We start from the raw sequence: 18,288 nt of genomic DNA, 5'->3' as shown, positions 1-18,288 counted from the left end.
TATTCACTACACAATTGTTAGGGATTTACATATTTTGATACCTATATTTATGATATCTTGGTGCTATAAACCTATGCATTAGAAGGTGCATTTGACTTTAAAAATTTTTATAGTAATATTTTTGATGTGATGCTAAAAATTTGAGTGTTAGGAATTACAATATTAAAGTTTTGGTCTTAGATATGCAAATATATAAGAATTGTATAAATACCCCCTTAAATTAATTGGTTGCCAAACTAGATGTAATCACCTAACCAAAATTGTCTTATATTATTGATTATTCAAAAATAAACATAATTAAAGTTAACCCTAACATAATCTATCATATCAATTCAGAATTAAAAACCAATAGATCTAATTTCATGTATAAAATAATTAAATTTATAACGAATAATAATGTTGCATTATTGCTGAATTTGGCCTTTAAAAGAGAAGCATAAAACTAAGTTGTGTTGTCGAGATGAGAATGATATGTGGATGAGTGGCTTTACATTTAGAGACAAAATGCGAAATGAATATATTTGTGATAAGGTTGGTGGAGCTCCAACAATGGTCAAAATTATAGAGAGTCGTCTTAGATGGTTTAGTCACATTAAACGTCGATCATCTAATGATCCAATTAGAATAATGTATGTTTTAGATTCGACTTATATTAAGAAAGGCAGAGGTAGACCTAGGGTGACTTGGACATATAATATAAAAAATGGTCTTAATCTATTATATTTAAATGAAAATATGATATTAAATATGACATAATGGAAAAAAAAAATGATTCATGTAGCTGACCCCATTTTGGGATAAATGTTTTGTTGATGTTGTATAGAGAAAAGGGAACTCACCCACGTGGCTTAAAAAAAAAAAACAAATTTAAATATGATACATCTGAATGGTTTGAATCACATCAACTTTCCTTGTTACAATTACATTTATGTCAAAGCAATGATTCTTAATTTACTTTTTTTTTTCCTTTGATTCCCAACTTTTAATCTAAGACGAAAAAAATAGACTTTTTCAACTACCATCCTTCGCTTCGATCAACATCAACTCATTAGTTGGATTCATAGTTCCACGAAAAATATGATTTTTAATAGTTCTTTCGGAGATTTCATGTCGTTAAGATCAAAGCTCATGCTTCTACCGAGAAAGATTCTGCAACTAAGTCGAAGTTAAGAACAAGAAGCAAGCATGGAAGCTTGTAAATCAGGAGATGAGGGTTTTGGTTCTCACTTCTGAGTGCCGGGGAGCTGCTGACTGCTACAAATCTTTTCTGGCACAAGATAGAGAAGAAGAAAGAATCAATTCATCTTTCTGGAAACTCTTTTTTCGTCGTCGTCTTCCTGTTTTTCTTCTTCCTGCGCTTTTTTTTTTGTCTTGTTTAGTAGAAAAAATGGCTCTTCTGGCCGGTTTCTGTTGCTAGGACCTGTGTAAAGGCTCCCCCTCCCATGAAACTATCTGTATAAAAGTAGGATAGTTTCTCCTTCCATTCTTTTTCCTGCAATTCGCTTTGATTTTTAGCTGTAGATAGATTTTTTTCTGATGAGGCTTATGCGATTGCTAATAGTGCTCTGTTTAGGGTTTTCATCTGCATCTCTTGCTGGAAGCAGTTACTCTCCAAATCAATCCTCGAATCTGTTGGCGATTTCGTTTTTCTTAATCTTCAAGGTTAGAATCAGTGCTCTTGCTGTTTATTTGTTTGATCGAATGCCTCAATGAATCACCCTGGCTTTTGTTTCTAGGAGAACTTAACTATGGAGCTTTGAAAGATTTAATCCATGGAAGATAACACTCCCCTTCCACTTATTTTGACTGAATTAGATCTCATGGATGATTTCCTAATATCAGGATTGTTGGAGAGTCCACGTTACTCTGATCATTTAGGCACTTTCTCTTCAAGGAGCCCCTTAGCCTCACCGGCATTTTCGCCACTTATAGAACTCAACAACATTGTGTCCAATCCAGTCATCCCTGATACTAAGATCCAAGAAGGAGAAGAAGAAACAGAAAAATCTTTTATTTTTCCAAATCCTGCTCAGAATGGAACCCAAAGAGATGATGGAGGTGAATCTATTAATCCTGGAGAGACAAATTCAACACCTGTTCTTGACAGCAAGCAATGGATTCAGCCAAGCATACCAATTTCCTTACAGGAAAGGCTCACATATGCTCTTAATCGAATAAGAGAATCTCAAGCCTGTGGGAATGTTCTGGTTCAAATATGGATTCCTGTAATAGTGGGAGAAAGATGCTTTCTCTCCACATTCGGACAGCCATTCATCCTTGACCAAAATTGCCACAATCTCATACAATATAGAACAGTTTCGATGAACTATCGGTTTGCTGCTGAAAAGAATTCAACTGATGCGGCGGGATTGCCCGGCCGGGTTTTCGCGAGGAGAGTGCCGGAATGGACACCGGATGTTCGATATTTTGCCAGCCACGAGTTTCCCCGTGTCATGGATGCTCAGAGATGCAACGTTCGTGGCACAATTGCACTTCCTATATTCGAGATGAACAGCCATTTGTGCTTAGGTGTTGTGGAAGTTGTCTCAACGGCGCAGAAGATCAATTATCATTCTGATGTTGAGAGCATTTGTAATGCTCTTCAGGTGTGTTACAATTTGGCCCCTCTTTTTTCCTTCAAAATTTACTTCAATTATATGTTGCTCTTAACTTTGGGTTCATATGCTTAGCTTAATGCTGCTTTTGTTTATTGCACTTTTACATATACTTGTATTTGGCTTTCGGAACATGCAACTACTTTGATGCTGTTTGTTAAAACTTGAAGACAATGCTAGAAAATGCTTATTTTTTGGCATTATTGTATCTGTTTGTAACCGTTTCAGTAAGATTTACATACCTAAAACTCAATTCCTATGTATTAACTTATCTAACTTCCGAGAAAATATTAGGTGCGGTCATCCGTATATGAGGACAATCAATTACATTCGAGCACATAATGTAGGTCACTTTGTATTTCACAATTAACATACTCAAATGTGATGGTTGTCCGCACGTACGTATTTCATAGCACCTTAGGTATAGACGAAACATGCGTATTCCACATTTTAAAAGTAAAAAAGGTGGTATTTTTGATGCAATAGGAAACGTTTGGGCATTATAATTGTAAAAGGTGAAATTTTGATGTTAGGCATGTAAATACATAGGATTTGGGTGATATGTATCTAAATGCCCCAAGATTCTATCAAGATAGTTTTTTTATCCTTCTTCATGCATTTTTGCTATGGGTTTTATGGATAGCGATTCAAATGTGAGGCACTCCAGTACCATTTTCACTGAATCAGATTTCTATTTGCAGGCTGTTGATTTAAAGATTTCAGACGATCATAGCATTAAGTTTCTTAAGGTGAGTTGACCAAACAGAAATTTGATGTTACCCTATGATTTACCCCTTATTCGAGTAACAATAAAAATTCATCTTTTAGGCGAAGAACGATTCCTACATGGCCGCTTTACCAGAGATCATCGAACTCCTAAAGTTTGTCTGCGACAAACACAAATTACCGCTCGCGCAGACTTGGATTCCATGTCTTCAGCAAGGCAAGAGTGGCAGCCGCCAGACAACTATAGGGACTGTGTGTCCACCATTGATGAAGCTTGTTACCTGAACGATCCTTCAGTGTTGGGATTTCATGAGGCCTGCTCTGAGCACCATCTGTTTAGAGGCCAAGGCGTTACTGGCAAGGCTTTCACAACAAACCAACCATGCTTCTCTCCGGATATTAAAGCTTTCAGCCAGATGGAGTATCCTCTATCACACCACGCCAAAATATTTGATTTACAGGCAGCTGTGGCGATTCGCTTGCGAAGTAATTGCGCCGGTACCACGGACTTCGTGCTGGAATTTTTCCTACCAATTAGTTGCAGAGAACCCGAGGAACAAAGGCGGATGCTTGATTCGTTGTCGATCACTGTTCAGCAACTCTGCAAGAGTTTGATGGTGATCTCTACCAAGGAACTCGATGAAGAGAATTACTCGCGTGTTAGATCTGTTGCGGCTCCCTTATCTGGGTTTGTTGAGACTGAACCGTCTTGTAGTGCTAGTATTATTGAGTTAGATCGTGAAGAAGATGGGAGTTCTCCGCTTACTAGCATGAGATTGGAATTCAGTAATGAGAGTGAAAAACTGAGATTTTCGGGTCAGCGGAATCAAACGGAAGTGGCGAACTCTGCAGGGAAGTCGATCTCAGAATTTAAGCCGTACCAGGAAGATTTGGCGGATGAGATGGGTGATCATAAATATAATTTTCCTGGTGAAGTTACTACTGTAGGTTTTAGAAAAGCAACAGGGAAGAAGCGGACGAAGATGGAGAAGACTGTCAGCATGCAAGTTCTTCGGCAATACTTTGCTGGTAGCCTGAAAGATGCAGCTAGGAGCATTGGTGGTAAGCTTCATATTGTTATTATTAGCTCATGATTTCTTTTTTTAATTTATACGCAATAATAGGTTACCATGATAATTGGTGATTTGCACGTAGGGTTTTTTTAATTTTTTTTTTCAAAACCACTATTTTTATAGAATTCAATTCTAGCTGCTTAACATGGATTGGATGGTTGGAATGAGTTAACTGCATCTTGTCTATTACTAAGGTAGCCCAAGAGGATCCGAAAACATGCAACAATATTGACATTATGTCATTGTGTAATAATCAATAGTTTCTCACTTTCTAGCGTCATTAATGTTTTCTTTGAAACAAAATTTTGCAAAATTCTCTACAATGATGGCTAGTTCTAAATTACTAAGGCTACATTTGAGGTAGTTTTGTAGCTGCGGCGTGACAGGAAAACGCAGAAGCTAGCGTTTGGAAAAAATTTACGGTGACTTTTCAGCTTATTTGAGTAAGTTTGTGTGATAATACCTCGATTGTCCTCGACCTCACACATTCATTCACGTGATATCTTCGCTGTTCGAAACCCTCTGCCCTAGCTTCTTCTCCTCTTTTCTCTATTATGCTTCAACCCCTTGTTCGGTTCTACCCTAGCTCCTCCTCTCTCAACAACTGTGTTTGACGGGTTCAGGTAGCATTTCTCCTCCTGCTTTCTCCTTCTCTCTGAATACTCGATTCCGGTGACTTTCTTCCATTGGTAATCTCTAACCTATAGTATTGGCATTGAAATTAGCTTGTTGTTTGAAGATTTGTCATTTGTGCATTGCTTCTTACGACCCATGATTTGGTTTTTTGCGGTTTTTGGTTTTTCTATTATGACCCGTACAACCTTCTTGCGATTTCTTGGCCTCTGCTCGGAAGATTTTTTTTTTGGGATAATCACATACACTGATACACTTGTGTGCTGTTTACAAATCAATTCCATATATTAACTTCATCTCTTTTTTCTTTGAGGATAATTAGTGTTGCTTGCTCAGTTGGGTCATTCCCTCTATTTCATTTTTGGGATAATTACATACAGAGCACAATAAACATAGCTATTTAAAATCAATTCTCATAGGTGATTTTTTGAACTATATATTCGATGCATTTACGCGTGCCACAATCGTCAGACATGAATTTGATAAAAATGAAAAATATGGGTTGGGGTTTTATCATGACCTTTGATATTTGAGTGAGAATTTGAAAGATGGATGAAAGAGGTGCTTGATTTGTAATAGCAATGTTTTGGGTGCCCTGTATGTAGTCGTCCCTTCATTTTGTTGGTTCAATTGGAACAACTTTGTTGCTCTACTTGTTGGTTGGTTTTGTTGGTGGTTTGCCCTCTTTGTTGGAGAAAGTCAATGTCGCTTGAGGTAGGAAAAAAGATGTTTAACAAGAGACACACATCCTTATGCCGTGTTATTGAAAGAAAATTTTGAGTTTGTAAGAAAAAAATGAGTTATACTGCGAGATATGCTAACATTTTTATTTTCTAAGCAACTGAATATTTGCTTTCAAGTATGAAATGTGCTAGCAAAATGAATTCTATTATAAACAACATTATAGTACAGGGGCAAAATTGTCATTTCATCAGAAACTGCTGTAGCAATGTTGTTTCAAAACTGCAAAAAACAAGCTTCTGCATAGTGGTTTCTTGCCATAGCTGCCGTGCAACAGTTTTTTAATAAGCTGCAATTTCCCTAAAGAGACCCTAAAACTAGACAATGTTTTCAATTGTTTTGGATTAACATTACCCTGCCAATTATTAGAAGTTATAGATGATGGTCGAAAATACTAAAATCTTTTATAACTGAACTTATTTGCTAGTTTTTTTTATCATTTAAATCTTAAGTTGTATTTATGTTTACTAAATCATCTAAACAAGTAGTATTGTTCTTTGCCGAATGTAACTTTCCTTCATTTTAGCAAAAGGATGTTATTATAAACCTCTTAAGAAGGCAGAAGTACATTGAAAATGAATTCAAAGCTACTAATTTTATTTCATATATTTAACTAGATTTTATTCAAATTCATTCTTTTGTAATTATCTAGCACATTTTATAGGGCTTATTTAATTTAGAAACTTTTTTGAATAAAATCTTATGGCTACAATATCCTTTTTTTTTAATGGCGTCCTTTATAATATTTGTAGCATTTTACTGTAGGTATAATATTATAAAAATCCAAATTCCATATTTTTTTCCATTTTTTGTTTTTGTTACCCTGGTTCATGACTTTTTATACAACGCATGAATTTGCATTCTCGAAATGGTTATATGAGGAAATTTGTGAAACCTATATGATTATCTAAAAGACTTAATAAAGTGTTTGATTAAGTATGAATTGATTTTTTTGCAACCTTGCTATAATAAGTCATAAGACTACTGCAGCAAACGACAATGGCGCTGTTGGATGAAGCCCCTTGCCGGGGTCCCACCCCTCATGATTTTTTCAGTTTCAGACAAAATCCATCGAATCAATCCTCTAAATCGCATGCTATCCCATTCTGCCTGATGCAGCTTTTTCCAGACCTCCATATGCCTTGCAATTTTCTCTAGTTGCTGCCACTCAAATCCACTCACGACTCCTTCACTCGATTTTGTCTGCTTTCGTTTGTTCCACTCGTCTGGGCCGCAGTATTCCTTCTAAGTGCTGCCGCTCGAGTTCGCTCCTGTTTACTTCATCGATTCTGCGGCTCTAGATCAACCTAAAGCAGCGGCGTTGTCTTAGCACAAAATTTTCAGATTGCTGCCTCTCTCGTTTTCTCCAGATGCCGTTGCTCGATGGAGGGGGTTGGCGACAACGATTTTGTATGAAACTCCATAATTTTCTTCATTATTTCTTCCAGGGCCATGAATCTCCCCTCAAACCATCCTCCATGGACAAGAAATACTCATCCATTTCAAATCTAATTTGGTTCATCTCTTCCTTTAATTTCTTCTGCAAAGCATCAATTTTTTGGCCTTTCTATGGACGAAAAATACTTATCGTTTCATATCTAATTTGACTTACCTCTTCCTCTAATTTCTTCTTTAGAGCATCTATTTTTTGGCTGCTAATTACTCCAAGAATGGTTTTAAATTATGAAGGTGGAACTCCTGTGAGCTGAGATCTCATCGTTGCCTTCCCAAGTAGCCTGAATCGCGACTGTATCGATAGGTTCGGTTCCTTACACAATCTCGTCATTGGCTTGTTTGCCCCCCAATTTAGCTTGAATCGCGATCCCGTCGGCTCCGAGCTAGTTCGAATAACGACCGTTCGCGACTAGGGCACGCCCGATCCTAACATTGTTTCCTTGTACTCCCTGATATTCAGTCATAAGGGCGGCATCTATATGCTGCGGTCCTGTCGGTCTTCTGTGCTAGCTCCAATTGAGATATTTGTCCAATAGTGATTGTATCACGATCTCTTCGCTTCCAAACTAGTTCAGATCGTGATTTGTATCACAATGTGAGGTCATGAAGGTGAACCGCAATCCCGTTGTTCCACAGAATCAAATGTTTAGATACCACTTGATAGGACAGGACAAATTTCTATAGCAATTAGGCCAAAATAAAATATTTTACTCCACCGGTAAAAAAACTGACACAGCCTAAACACATAAAATATAAACCTACAATTCAAGAGGTAGGCGATTCTTTCCCAACCTAACTACTCGAGAGGTAAGGCGTTCTCTTCCCAAACCTTAACTCTAAACTTCATGACAACAATGACATAACACCACATAACCCTAAACATATTAGCCCTATTTATACCACACAATAATAACAAACAACAAACTAGATCTCCCTTTAGCCTTGCGCTTAAATAGGTCTTCAAATTATTTGGTGGGCTCGGTGTGTTGGCAAATACTAGGTGCCGGTCTAACATAATCCACATGCCCTTAAACCTTCTCTTTCCTTCCTTTTGAGTGACCCTTAGCTTTTTTTTTTTTTTTTTTTTTTTTTCTCTTCCTTTTTTTACTTCTTTGAATCATCATGAACTTGCCTCTTTTCCCACATTTTGTGAAACGGGAGCATCGACTTTCCTTCATTATCCTAATTTCTGAAAATCTTTGAACTTTGGTATCACAAGTCTATTTTTCTCGTCTATCTCATTCATAAAGAATATAATTGATTTAAGTGCATTATAGTTGACTAAATAACTGACAAAATAAAATGAAGCAAAGGTTCAAACGACCTAAAAATGTAATAAATAAATTTGATTAAACAACTTCTATATTCAAAAGGGGCATGAAATATGCATAAGTTTAATTAGTGAGCTGAACTCCATGAAGGCTGACATCTAAATTCCACATGCTACAAAGCACTACTGTAGAAAGTTGTAATAGCCGTACTAATACAAGATCCAACAAGTACTAGAAAGCATGAATTGTCTGCCAGGCTAATCGTCCTCAGCATATAGCTCTGATGAAACAAAATTGAATGATTATGTATAAGACCATGAGATAATTAAGCTCATCTTGAAAGAATGTCATATATCCAAAAAAATATTGTGTTCGGAGTCCGGGGACAAAGAACGTGATACAGCTGGAAGGAGTGGAGCTCGGACCTTCGCTGTATCACGTTCGTTGTCCGGATTCCAGACGCAATATTTTCTCCATACATCCAAGAACTTCATATATTCTTTTTAACTGACACACACATCCATATATGCCAGGCTTGAACTAAGGATCATGTAGTGATAGTTAAATCACCTAACCATTAGACCTAGTGGTCTACACACAAACTTTTTGTATTTATATTAGGAAGATTTACCTACATACCATTCAATTTCCATGTATTTACATATTTAAAGCTTAAAATTCAATTTTTACATTCATTCCACCTTACTTATGCATGAAAATGTGCATTTCACCTTTTTAAAATTTAAAATGGTGATATTTTTGATTTTATATGGAAGAGTTGGGTGGTATAAGTGTAACAAGTAAAGTTTAGGTGTTAGATATGTAAATACATAGGAATTGGTATGTATGTGAACAACTCTTTAAATTATGGAATTGGGTTAGCCATGTCAAGGGAAAAATCACTCATAAAAGAGTAGACAAGGGATTTCGATGATCACGGAGGTCTAGGCAAATTGGTGTAATCCAGATAGCATAAGAAGTTCGACATCTGACGCATCATTTGCCATACGGTAAAAGTAACTCCTTTTTTATTTACAAAAGTAGCATTTTGAGTAGAATAGTTGCATCAATCATAAGTTAAAACTAGCATTTATGATTATTAAGTGGAACCATTTAGGCAGGCTTTTCAAAGCCTGAAACTGCAAAAGAAATCATATTATTGGCAACATCACTGATGTCATTGGGCTAAAATCTACCGGGCTAACTATTATGAACCAGCAAATTATTAAAAATATATTTGTTTCATGAATTGTTCTATGTATAATGTTTTTAATTTCATATCCATACATCTTTTATCAAAGATAACAAAATCTATGAAATGTCTATTCACAATTACAATCTGAACGGGACTGAATCTAACTGCTGCTTTTTGCCATACACCTTTCTCTGTTATAGTGTGCCCTACAACTTTGAAAAGGATATGTCGACAACACGGCATAACTCGCTGGCCCTCACGAAAAATAAAAAAAGTAGACCACTCCTTGAGAAAACTTCAAGTGGTAATCGATTCAGTTCAAGGCGGGGAAGGTACCTTCCCTTTTAGTACCTTTTACGAGAATTTAACCGAGCCTTCGGGCCTCGAAACGAATTCTTCAGAAAGAGACCTATTGAGTCAAGTAGAAGTTAAGTGTAGTCCCTATATTTTCGCTTCAAACTCTGCTTCTTCATCAGGCAGTCAAGTTTCGAGTTCAAGCCTCAGTGATTCGATCTGCTCGAGGCAAGTCACAGATGCCTTACAACTTCAAATTAAACACGAAGCAAATATGGATGAGAGGCAGATTAGCAGCCTTAAGAGACCACACAGCCTTGTAAAGCCGACTGTCTCAGCGCAACAGCCATCGAAATCTATGGCTAAACCAATGATTCAAACGGGCATCAGCGAGCGGCCTTCATTAATGAGTCATCAGAACATGCTCAGAGTAAAAGCAATTTATGGTGAAGAAATGGTTAGGATCAGATTACAGCCTGATTGGGGACTAATGGATTTGAGGAAAGAAATAGCAAGCAGGTTTAATATGAGTGATTCAAATTCGATAACTTTGAAATACTTGGATGATGATTCTGAGTGGATCTTGTTAACATGTGATGCTGATCTTGAGGAATGTGTTGATATATACAGGTCATCAGGCGCTCAGATTGTTAAAGTTTCTGTACAGTCTGCTTCTAACAATTAAGTAATGGTAGATCTACATACTTAGCCCATAATTCTTATGTATTTACATATCTAACCCCTAAACTTCAATGATAATAATGCATGCAAAAGTGTATTTCACTTTTTTAAAAGTTAAAATGGCGGTCTTTTTGATGTGATATGAAAGATTTGGGCGGTATAGATGTAAAAAAGAAAAGTCTAGGTATCAGGCATGTAAATACATAGGAATTGGGTGGTATGCATGGAAATGCCCCGGAAGTAATACTGCTTTTGGATGCACAGAGCTGTCATGGAAATTACAAAGAAACATAATTCGACGGGAATTGCCGTTGAGTTCGTTTAATTGGAAATTACTCTTGATGAAGAGAAATCTCGAAAAAAGATTCAACGAGAAATTAAGAATGGATGGGAATCAGTTTTGATGCATTGGATGTTCTTTTAGCACCGAAGTAAGTTTTTCATCTGCTCTCTTTTGTATCTCATCATCTTAGCGAATAAAGTTGTTTTCATCCTTTGAAGAGCAGATTTTAAGTAAATGCAGGAAGAGCTTCTTCTCTTAATTTCTTGTTCATAGAAAGAAGATATTAAGAATTTTTGGAGGCAAATGGCTGGATCATGCTAAGCTGCAGTATCTGTTTTGAATAAGTTATGTAATCTGTATATTAAGCTCCTGATATTGTAGTCATAGAAGATTTTGCCAATTAGGTTGTGGTGCAGTTTTGTAATTACTTGGTGGGATTTTTGTAAATTAAATATGGTGAGATATTTTTTGTTTGACATTGTTCTTGCAATTTTACTTGATATTAAAAAAAAAAAAAAGAGATTTGAAAATGATGGAAGTCTGCTGATGTTTGTGAAATATGTATAGATGTATGGCCATGATGTTGAAGTTTTTTTTTTTGGAAGATTTACATATATACCACTTGATTCCTATGTAATTATTTTTTACATATCTTCCCTCTTGTTCATGCATAAAAAGGCATTTTTATTTTTTAAAATTAATATTAAAATTTTTAATGTAATATGAAAGATTTGTGGGATATTTGTAAAAAATAAAGTTTACCAATACAGACACAGAAGCTTTAATTATTATTTTTTTCAATTAATAATTCTATTTATCATTTTATTAAGCTTGACATTCGACCTCTGTAAGCCGGTTCAAATTCATAAAATCAAACTCAAGCCTGGCTTCAATCTGGATTAATTAATTCAATTTAAGCTCATATGGAGGGTACTTTAAAATAAATTTAGTATATTTAGATTCTTAATTCTAACAAATTTTATTATGCGAAACTTAATTTTTAATTTTATTCATACTTGAATAATTTAATCATACCTATTTATAAATTAATTCTATTTACAAATTTAATTTTTTAATTAAACATTGAATTATTATGAAATAGTTTTAATAGACATTTTAATTTAAAAAATAATCTTTTAATTAATGTGCACTTGAAATGTCCGTTTTAAGAATTAATTTTATAAATAAAACGCACCTACAGATAGGGGTGTAAATGAACGGAACATGAATGAACATAACTTATGTTCATGTTTGATTCGTTTGAAATTTAATTTGTTTAAAATAAACTCATGTTTGAAATTATTCGTGAAGTCATTGTTTCGTGTTTGTTTCTTTACGAACGAGCCGAACACGAGCTGTTCACGAACGACGAGCCAGATTAACATCCCTAATATTACTATATGTAAATAATATATTATATAAATTATAACTTATATTATATAAATATATAATATCTATATTAGTATATTACTAATATAATATATTAATATGTTATTATTATTAATTTATTATATATTATAATTTATAAAATTTATATATATAATTATTTTAAATCATTTTATATTTCAAACAATAACGTTTTGAACACGAACGACCACATCACTATTTGTGTCTGATTCGTTTTAACCAAACAAAAAAAATTTGTTCATGTTCGTCTCATTCATTTATCGAACGAATCGAACACGAATTCATTGACGAACCGAACACAAACTATTCACGAACAACAAGCTTTTTTGACAGCCATACCTACAGACATTTTGGTCCTTAAAATTTCTGCCTGGATTCTAACGCAAGAATTTATAGCAAATAGGCTCCTTTCTAAAAATTTCATATTTCAAATGCAAATAAAAAACTTTAGATGTTATAGAAATGTAAATTTCTCAAAAACATTAGGGTTTCCCCTTAAATAGATAAATTACTTGCATAAATATCGGCACATTCTTTTTTTTAAGCATAAATGTAAATAGGAATGTTTAGGCCTTAAAAATTCAAATAAATAAGAATTGTGGTAAATATATGTAAATTTCCCTTTAAGTATAGGTCAGCCACTTGTCTTTAATGCCCATATTTGTCATTATAAAGAGCATGCCTCTTAAGATTTTAGTTCAAAGAAGGTAAATAGCGATCAAAATTTGAAACAACTGCGTACAGCTACTTCACGTTTTGAAAAGCTCAAAAATTTTCATTTTACAAACAGTTTGGGTGCAATACTTTCTATGAAATTGTTATTACAAAAACTATGTTGCTGTTTCAGACAACCATTTGCTCCCTAATTTAGAACCTAACTTTTTTTAAAGCGATTTTGTAACAAACTACTATAAAAATAAAAGCTTAGCGAAACAAAAAACTTAACATATCGCTTAAGCTCAGGTCAGTCTTCTCGTATCTGAATCCTTAAAATTACAGAATTTCTGAAAGTTCATGCCTGCAGAGCCTCACTAGTGTCTAGATATTGTTTGTTTCCTTTCTAATTGTAGAGTCATGCAAATTTCATTTACAACATATACATGATGATATTTTCATCACCACACTTCCCAACTTCTACTTTCTAAATAGTTTTTTTTTTATCACCTCATAAAAACAACCTTTTGTAGCCATCGTAACGGCTACTCTACCTTTTCTTTATTATGATGATATTGTCTCAGCTGGAATAGTAGGCTGATTTTCTGGTTTTTCATCAGAATCACATCTTGAAGGCGGTCCACAAATGCTTAGCAGAACCTGTTTGATATAAATTTGGGTTCGTTAAAATTGATGAACTACAGCGGCTGGTGGAAATTGTAATTTTGTAAAGTCTATATCTGAGTAAAGTGTAAAAATAATGTCCTAACTATTTACATGGGATCATTTTAGTCGAGTCTATAAATATATCAAATTAGTTCTCGGACTCTTATTACGGACTAAAAGTCCCCGGGGCAAAATTGATACTTTTATAGACACTAGGACTAAAATAATCGTCAGTTTATATCTGTCATGGACTCACCGGAAGAAAAACGAGCCCGTGTAGGAATCCGATGAGAACCAACGCAAGGTACATTTGAAAGTAATAAACCTGCAAGAGAACAGAATGAAGACTCATTATGAACTAATTTTTGAAAAAAGAGAGTAGAATTGAGGTTTAATACCACAAACACTCGTGACTTTGCGAAGCTCAGCACAATAACACCTACTAGCTTCGTAAGTGTGATTCCGCTGTCAAGGAAAACATAAGACAGACATCAGTAATGTAAATTTTCGCATTTAATAAAAGGAATATTTACATACATGCCACTCATATCTTGTCTATTTACATATTTAACACCCAAACTTTAATTTTTACATAACATACCCACCTTACCTATGAATGAAAAGATCTATAAAAGTTTAAATGGTAAATTTGACGTGAAATAAAATATTTGGGTAATATAAATGTAAAAAGCAAAATTTAGATGTTAGATACGCAAATACACAGAAGATGGGTGCTATGTGTGTACATACATCGATATCAAAATGAATGAAAATCTAGACAGATAAATCTATAGCCCTAACGTATGACTCGTTAGGTTCAAGAATCATAAGCTGAATAGTTTTAGATTTGTCCATCTCTGGCCTTAATTTTAATCGAAAGCTAACATAAAACCTGCAAATAATGTTTCTCAAACAGTCATACTACCTATTTAACGTCATACATCAATTGATTATTGCTCTTAACACGATATATATTCTTTTTGTTTCGTGTTATTTCATTAAAAGTATAGGCTACCTGAACACAGAGGCGCCCATTGTACATAGAGCTGCTTTGGCCCGGCTCCCTCTATCTCCACCATTTACCTGAATCAACGCAAGTCACATATATTACTTAAGGGCAGCAGTAGTAATCCACATTTCAGAGCATTAAAAAGACGGAAACTAGGACACATAGGAGCTCACTAAATAGAAAAGGAAGATTTACATGCATATTACTCAATTCTTATGTATTTACATATGAAACACCTAAACTTCTATTTTTACATATATGCCACCTTTTAGAAGTTAGAATAGTGGTACTTTTGATGTTATAAGAAAGATTTGAATGCTATAAATGTTAGAAACATTTGATGGTATGTATACAAATGCCTCAATATTATCTTATGTACTTGAATAGAGCGGGCAAAAAGTAGGACAAAAGTTTATGTCCAGCAAATATTTTCCTGACAGAATAAATTCCCATTTTTTATGTTTTTAATAATATTTTAAATGCCATAAATTCATATGTAATTATATATCTATCATCTAAACTTTCATATTTACATATTTAACACCTAGGGTCTCAATCACTTAAGAACATGTGCATGAAAAGATGCATTTCATTTAAAAAAAAAGAATATTAGTGAAATTTTATATGTGATTTAAAGATTTGCATGTTATTACCGAATATTAAACTTTAGATATTAAATATATAAATACACAAAATTTGTGTGATATGTATGCAAATCTCCAAATATCAAAATGTCATAACTTGCGAAGTGAATTTTATTATCTTTCAACAACTCATAAATTAAGCTCAGTAATGAGGTTCTATGCCTCAATCACACTCATCACACCTTCAACATTACAGGTTAAATACAAATTCAATTTCGGCAAGAGCTCAATGAAAATGTTAATAAATAAAATCAAAGAAAGTTTAAGTTATGCTTGGGTCAAGCCTAATAAATAAAATAAATGACCTAGTTTGAATAAATATAATACTTAGCTTGACTAGGCCGTCTATATGCTAATGCAAATGTTTAGCAAAAAAGGTTTATAAAAATTAGTATGAAAGTTTATGCACTAAACTTTGTATTTATTTTTGAGTGAAGTGCCAAAATAGTCCCCTGATTGTTTACATGAAGCTATTTTAGTTTTATAGTTTTTAAAGTGCCAAGTTAGTCCCCAAACTCTTCGAATTGAGGCTGATACAGTCCTCTATAGAGACTATTTCAGCCCATATTAAACAAGTATGGGGACTAAATTAACACTTTATAGACTCCCCCTGCAAAGAGCAAAAGGACTATTTTGACACTTTTCTCAGCATATAAAGCAAAGGTATCACAGTTTTATATCGTAAATGCTATTGAACAGGATCATGCAATAAAAAAAAATTCAACCATTTTCAGCCAAGTAAAAGGATAAAAACGCACCAGGAAAGCATGTGTTATATGAACACAGAACTCAACAGCAATTCCTACTGACATGACCAAGTTGACAACTGAAATTGCATTCAACTGAATTTTCAAGATAGCCATGACACCCTGTAAATTTAAAAATTGTCAAAAAGAAAAAGCTTTTACAGCGTTTCATAGAGTAAGAAAGGAAACAAATGATGATCTACTTTGGATGCAGGCGATGTTTCACTAGTATATTAAGTTGAAAATAAGAAAATTCATATTTGATCTTCATTTTACATAAGATAATGAAATTTAACAGGCTGGAAAAAAAAATTTATTGCATAGTTATTAGAGGTACATTAATGTATTATAAGAACATTACTTTCATTACTATTTAATATTTAGTATAATAACAATATAATTCTTTGCATTTAGGTATAAGGAGGGCCTAAGTGAAGTGGAATATATTAAGGTTTTTAGATCAAACTGCATATCCTACAAGCAATTAAATAATTAAATAGTCAATTATACTTGAATGGTGAATATCCGACATTAACTGCTAAAAAAAGTTTTACACGATATCTTTTATTTCCAAAGAATGCGAAAGATATTCAATTCCATTGAAAATATTTTGATATGCTTAAACTCAAATCTCCCAAAAAGGTACCTCGGTCTAATAATTGTGAATCAATTATATACATATTAAGAATGAGGACTTCTTCCATAACAATGAAAGAACTTCTTATTCTTTCATACACACTTTAACGGGAAAAAAGTATGTCTCATACAATAGATTCGGGTCCATAACCAAGGGCTCCAATGCACAAGATATTGCAGCACTTATCAATGAGACCCTATCAATTAATATTACATAAAATTGACTAATTATTTAACATGGTTAAAAAAACCTTTAAACTTTTATTATGAAAAACAGTTTTACATTGCTACCATTCACCAAGATTTTAGACGTATAGATACCACAAACCTAATGACTAGCACATCTAGCAGTTTTGTGAGAAAAAATTATATCATTTCTTAAAATATGTATTACGTTGGGTTGCAAAAAACAAATAAAAAGAAAAACATGATCAAAGAAAAGAATTACCATCATGTCAACAACAATCATCGATAACACTAATAAAATTATCGCTGATGTCCATAGGCTGCAATTAATATTTTAATATTAGATTGATGACAGCTCGGGATATAGATTATAAATGGATAAAAAAAGTACATAGAATTATTGCCAACCTGCAAGTGATAACCAGACATATTATGAACACAGCACCTGTAAGAGTATGAATACACAACTTGGTCAACATGTGCTAAAACCAACATGGTCGAAATAGAAGACAAACAAATTAAACATGAAAGAAATTGAGAGTTAATTTGGCACGATACTATTTAAAATGAACAATTTTGACTAGAATTATTGCCATTGGTAGGTATCACAGTTGGCTGAGGATGTTCTTCAGTGACATATGTCGTGCAGTAAGAAATTTTGAGTTTGAAGTTGAAATTTTCAGAACAGTTCAACATAACGCCTTGGTGCAGTAGATTACAATTAATATGTGTATAGATAGGTTATGTACACTTAGATGTAAAATTCACATTGCAGGACCTAAAAATCCATAAGTGACAGTTTTTTAAACTCATTCTAGGCAACATTCAGCTAATTTTGAGCACATGTAACATCCTTTTATGTATTTCGAGAAAGAAAGAACTAATAAAACTTATTTTTTTTTTGAAGGGTGGAATCCTAACCCAAAATATTTTGTTAATTAAAAGTCTGAATAATTGCATACATAGCACCGGAAGCATTGCTAATTACAACTCTAGCACCCAGGTGACTTTTTGAACTACCAAACACATGCAATTTTGTGTGCCACGATCAAATTAATGAAAATTTGATAAAAAAATAAAAAAATATGGCTTGAGATTTTATGATGAATTTTGATATTTGATTGATAATTTGAAAAATAGATAAAAAAGGGAGCTTGATTTGTAAATAGCATTGTTTTGGGTGCTATGTTATAACACAACATTTCAAGGGAAAATGAGGGAGCTGAAGAGTGGAAGACGTGAGCAGTCAGAAACGCGAAGGGGTGATTCGATATTTAAATTGACACGAATGAAGGAAAGCATAGGTATGATAGAGAGGCTTCGTAGTAGACACCAACTCAGAGTGAAAACAACTTACCTGGAAAGGGGGGGGG

At 34.0% G+C, this 18,288-nt stretch overlaps 2 protein-coding genes across 2 annotated transcripts in view; one reads left to right on the top strand and one right to left on the bottom strand.

Moving 5' to 3' along the window:
* Nucleotides 1–1,511: 1,511 nt before the first annotated feature.
* Nucleotides 1,512–10,781, top strand: LOC110018091 (protein NLP1-like; the record flags this gene model as incomplete). The annotated part of the gene is given in 6 exon segments (XM_020715330.1): nucleotides 1,512–1,662; nucleotides 1,843–2,606; nucleotides 3,317–3,364; nucleotides 3,444–3,573; nucleotides 3,576–4,403; nucleotides 9,910–10,781. Coding segments are annotated over 6 exon segments (2,700 nt in total), but the record flags the coding sequence as incomplete, so codon positions are not given.
* A 2,391-nt stretch (nucleotides 10,782–13,172) lies between these two features.
* Nucleotides 13,173–18,288, bottom strand: part of LOC110039566 (Niemann-Pick C1 protein-like) — a 54,347-nt gene continuing 49,231 nt past the window's right edge. The window contains exons 11-17 of the mRNA XM_020744675.1: nucleotides 17,324–17,360; nucleotides 17,178–17,235; nucleotides 16,106–16,216; nucleotides 14,710–14,777; nucleotides 14,093–14,159; nucleotides 13,951–14,019; nucleotides 13,173–13,688 (exon numbers count right to left, since the gene is read on the bottom strand). Coding sequence (XP_020600334.1) covers nucleotides 13,593–13,688; nucleotides 13,951–14,019; nucleotides 14,093–14,159; nucleotides 14,710–14,777; nucleotides 16,106–16,216; nucleotides 17,178–17,235; nucleotides 17,324–17,360 — 506 coding nt within the window. The 3' untranslated portion in view covers nucleotides 13,173–13,592. The remainder of the gene's footprint in view (nucleotides 13,689–13,950; nucleotides 14,020–14,092; nucleotides 14,160–14,709; nucleotides 14,778–16,105; nucleotides 16,217–17,177; nucleotides 17,236–17,323; nucleotides 17,361–18,288) is intronic.

Source organism: Phalaenopsis equestris, unplaced genomic scaffold (genome assembly GCF_001263595.1).
Source record: "Phalaenopsis equestris unplaced genomic scaffold, ASM126359v1 Scaffold000002, whole genome shotgun sequence".
NCBI lineage: Eukaryota > Viridiplantae > Streptophyta > Magnoliopsida > Asparagales > Orchidaceae > Phalaenopsis > Phalaenopsis equestris.
The sequence above is the reverse complement of the archived record's forward strand: the minus strand, read 5'-3'. Positions and strand labels throughout refer to the sequence as shown.